We start from the raw sequence: 4,773 nt of genomic DNA, 5'->3' as shown, positions 1-4,773 counted from the left end.
TAAAAGAAAGAAAAGTGGGATTACAAAGAATGTTGTCAAGTATGGATCGATTTTCGGAGAAACATGTTACAAAGGAGACATAATAATCGTCAAGATTAGAAGGTATCTTGTTCTAAGGGCAATCTCTTTACCTAGCATCTTGTAAAAGCAGCCCCCATTGTTCGAAGGAGAACAAACAAAAGATACTGAGCAAGGCCTTTTTTGAACATATCCGAGAACAAGTTCAACACCAATTTGATAGCGAACATAAAGTTAGCACGCCCTTTTACGCTTGCCACACCACGCCACAAAGGCGCGGCTAATATCAGGCCAAACCTCTAGGCCATCGACGGGACACAAGGCCTCCCATACTCTGAAGACGTTCTTTTGATCTTGATGGGGGAGAGTGCTCGCCACGGTACAAAGCCCGTCTTCAATCACCTGTCTATACTTCGACTTGAACTGTTTCCACACTTGGAGGGGACCCAACAGTCTTGCGGCCACGACCAGCCATACCGAGGTAAATATCAGCCGCACCTGCCTAGGGAGTACCAACGCTCCGCTGCTGATTTTCAGCAACATTTTTATACCGGCTAAGAGAGTGGCGACGGCTTGCCGGTACAGGCGATGAGCAGGCGAGGTTACCAAAAGTAGCTCCGTAAGATCCCTTTTGTTGGCGAAGCGGGGGAGTGGAACACCGGCGGGCGTGAGAGCTAGCAATTTCTGGAAAATGGCCTGCAAATGAAGAGCGTGGCTTGAAGGGTTCCGGCTCTGCGTCCAGTTAGGAGGTAGTTGGAGTGCAGCCGGTCGTGAGCATCTAAGAGCATGCAAGCTTTGTACGCAGCTCCTTGCAAGTTGGCTGCGATGCCCACCCGTGAGAGCGGCAACGACTTTGTTGAGCTTAGGACGGGCTTGCGCCCGTCTTGTGGCTGAAATGCCTGCTCCTACATGCGCCAGGATAACCTCGAACGATTCCACAATCGAGGCGCACTCTGGTGATCTGGATCCGTCCACGTACAGCCTGGTCCTTAGTTCCTCCGTGAGCGGGAGCGGGAGCGGGATCAATGACCGGAGCGTCGCCTCCTCGTAACCACTCCATGGCACCGAGGCCAAATAGTCCATGCACGCCTTCGTGCACTCATCGAAGAGTATGCTTCCCGCGGCCTGCAGCAGCTCTAGCGCCTCATCGACGCTTTCCACCAGCCCGCTGGGCGTTAATGTGCAGCCTTTCCGCTGGCCGTACATGAGTTCTACACAGCGCGCGTACACGTGGCCTGCTCCCTCGTTTTGCATAGGCATCGTAACAGCAAGATCCACCATGCCTGCTGGCGGTGATGTTGGACGATTCTCCTTCCGCCACCTCTCTGAAAGCCGTGAAGCAAAGAAGGCCGATGCACGCACCAGCACATGGGCGTGTACGTACAGTGGCTCTCCGAGAGCCAGCCCGCCTTGGCCGTCAAGGAGCGACAATCTAATGTCTGCATCCCCCCAGCTACGAGCGCTGCCGCCGGATTCCCTCGTTGCATCCATTACCTTACGCCTTACTGGAAACCTCCTGTTTCCCCTAACTTTGCACAAACCTGCTTCGAGCGAGCTTTAACAGCTTCTATCTTCTCAGTACTACAGTTTGCCATTCCCTCCTTCCGAGCGCCCTTTAATACACGAACATAGTATGGTCGGAGATGTCGTCCACCACCTTTTCCAAAATATGGGAGCATGAACTCTTTTTAGGAATTCCCCCCGACTAACATCTTAGAGAACGTCAAAGTACCATACCTGGCATATGAAAAAATAATTAATGCCCTCTTTTAATTTCAAGTCTCTAGATGTCCTGGTGTTACTTTTTACTGTGGGAGAGGGAATCAAATATTGTATTGAATGTAAACCAAGATTTATAGAGACATGCAAGCTGAGCCAAGGCTCTTGAGACAATACCACTTGCTTGAAAAACATGTTTTTTTCAACCCTTAAAATTAAAGGCAATGCATAGGCTTAACCGGAATTTAGACTTGAAAATAATTAAAAATCATATAAATGCCACGATTTATAACTAAAATATGTAAATTTCAACCCTTAAAATTAAAGGCAACGTCAAATTTCAACCAAGATTTCTAAATTTCAGCAGGAAAAATTATACTATGAATTGGTTTATGTGAGCAACACTGAGCAATACATCTCAGTCTCATCAGGGATCCTAACACGGATTCCCTTGCATCATCAAACATCGCGCAAGGCCATGTAAAAACAATACAGAGTAACACACCATCCATGGGATTTCGCAAACAATGTGGTATCCCACATCCTTTACAATTACGATATGAAAAGACTAAGTGCAATTCAACGCGGGGAGGCCTAGTAGATGAGGGTTCAGCTTGGAGCTAGCGAACCAACATGAGCAATTAAGATTAGCATTACGGTCATGCCCAGTAGATGGGGTTATTGGATCAGCTAGTTAACCAAGTCGAGCAATTAAGATTAGCATTTGGGTCAGGCCCAAGAGATGAGGATCCTCATTAAATCACACAACCACTTAGACAACATCGATTCCTTGACATGTAGGACATGGAGACTTAGAGTTCCAAAAATTGGAGGTCCCTTCCAATCACCCTAGCAAGAAATCCTGAAGCCTAGGATCCTCCCTCATGACACTATCTGCCAGGCGCTTCCATCACAACTCAAGCGAGGGGATCCACGGTGAAGAAGTGGCGCATGATGGTTGAGGGGTTGTGAGCCGTCCAATGGCCTCGTTTTGTAAACCAGACCACTTTTATAAACCCGAGCCTTTCTAGGCCGACGTGGCTCTGGCGTGGGTAACAAGGCACTGATGTGGCAAGGCGGCATGTGGGGCAATTGTGGCAATTCGAAATTGAAGAGATGTGGCTCACCGTCTCCAGTACAAGGTACACATGCAGCTTTCAATGCAGGTAAACCACACCAATCGTGTAAACGCGGACTTGAAATGGGCTACAAGGGGCTTCAAGCAAAATTGCATCCTTTGCAATAGCCCATTGCAAAACAATCAGATTCTCTCTCTCTCTCTCTCTCTCTCTCTCTCTCTCTCTCTCTCTCTCTCTCTCTCTCTCTCTCTCTTAAATTTTGTAACAACAAATATGATTTAAGGCTGAGCAATTAAAATGGAAGTTCATAGATGCCTTTCCCTATCCACCAAGAAGTCTGTCTCTGTCCATTTGTTCGCAACTTGGGTAATGTGGCTCATGCTGCTTCTGCAATATGTCTATTTATTTTGTTTGAAACATAGGTAATGTGGGACAGAGCTGCATATTGTGCAATTATAGAGCAATAAAGCTATACGGCCTTGCACGGGCAAGTGTCCTTTAATGAGCTAAAGGGAAGGGATCTACGGTGGCGGATTCCTTATACAAGGAGTGAAGTGATTTGCAACTCCTATTAGAATATACTAGGTTGCAAACCAAGAAAATTAGGGATTTTAAACAGGTGATGCGAATGTTTTGCACATGGATGAGTTTTAAGTAATGCATCAAGTGGTTCTGCATTGAGTTGTGACATGGATGAGGATGAGCTCATCGTGAAGATGCCTGTCAAGCTGTCGGTATTTGCATCCAAGGATTCAAAGATGCTTGTCAAATTGATGGTAGTTGGTAGCCAAGGGTTTAAAGATTTACTAGCTCCTCACCTCTATGTGTCTTCAGGACTTGTCCTTTGATACGAACACCTACATGTTGATGGCACTGGACCTACAAGGGCGATCGGTTGTGACACTTGTGATGCTCAAAGTGTACAATGGTTGAGGCTTGTTGGATTTGAAGAGGTGGAAACGAATGTTTAATTAACTTGCAAGCTCAATGAGGAGTGATTCCATCATCCATTGGACAAGAAATGAGCTATTTCATGGATCCAATTTGGTAGCATGCTTAAGTGGAATAGTCATGCATCAAGCAAGTCATGCTCCACTCCTATGGGAAGTTCTCCATTTGGAATTCTAGATAAATCATCAGCTAAAACATGCTGGGGGTCTTTTTGTAACTGCTACTGTAAAGTCAAATTACATTAGGATTAATAACCATCGAGTCATCCTTTCAGTAGCACAAGGCTTATTCATCAAGTACAGAAGCACTTGATGGTCTTTTCTAATTGTTACTATAAAGTCGAATTATATTAGGATTAACAACCATCAAGTATTCCTTCCACTTGCACAAGGCTTATTCACCAAGAACAAAAGCACTTGATGGTCAACAAAATATGCAAACTTGTTGGTGAGAATGTAATGTCTTAACTTTCTCACTACATACACCATGGAAAATCCTTCCCTCTCTTAGTGGTTGTGTAGTTTTTCTCGACATCATTGTGAGTTGACTACTTGCGTTGTGAGTTGACTACTTGTGTAGCACCCAAGAAAGTCCATGTCATTTTCCCCTGGTGCACTCAGATACATGCAATAGTAAGATCATAAGTGTTGATGTGCACATGAAAGTTCACCTCCCATCTTGGTGGTCTGAGGATTGGAGGTGAAGACAATGTTGCTTTCAACTACTAGAATGCCTCCTTGCATTATTCAGTCCATACAAAGATAATGAGCAATTTGTACAACGGTCATGTGAGGTTTGCGTACATGAAGATAAATCTTTGCTCGAGCGCGCTGACGTCGGATTCCCCTGTTGCATCCATTACCATAAGCCTTACTCAAATTTGTTTTAACCTCCTGCTCCCCTAACTTTGCACAAACGCAAGCTTTAACAACTTCTATCTTCTCAGTACTACAGTTTGCCATTCCCTCCTTTTGAGCGCCCTTTAATACACAAACATAATATGGCC

At 45.5% G+C, this 4,773-nt stretch overlaps 1 protein-coding gene across 1 annotated transcript; it reads right to left on the bottom strand.

The window, feature by feature from the left end:
• Window positions 1–252: 252 nt before the first annotated feature.
• LOC147628985 (BTB/POZ domain-containing protein At1g63850-like) lies at window positions 253–1,509 on the bottom strand. The gene has a single exon (XM_086812846.1). The coding sequence runs from the start codon at window positions 1,507–1,509 to the stop codon at window positions 253–255; it is 1,257 nt and encodes a 418-aa protein (XP_086668972.1).
• Window positions 1,510–4,773: the final 3,264 nt, after the last annotated feature.

Source organism: Cibotium barometz, chromosome 18, assembly GCF_041138505.1.
Source record: "Cibotium barometz isolate CiBa-2024 chromosome 18, ASM4113850v1, whole genome shotgun sequence".
Classification (NCBI taxonomy): domain Eukaryota; kingdom Viridiplantae; phylum Streptophyta; class Polypodiopsida; order Cyatheales; family Cibotiaceae; genus Cibotium; species Cibotium barometz.
This window is presented reverse-complemented; position numbering and strand designations above follow the sequence as displayed.

Bases quoted from the DNA above. Each gene is read 5' to 3' on its own strand.
- LOC147628985 (XM_086812846.1), bottom strand. From the start codon at position 1,509: ATGGATGCAACGAGGGAATCCGGCGGCAGCGCTCGTAGCTGGGGGGAT.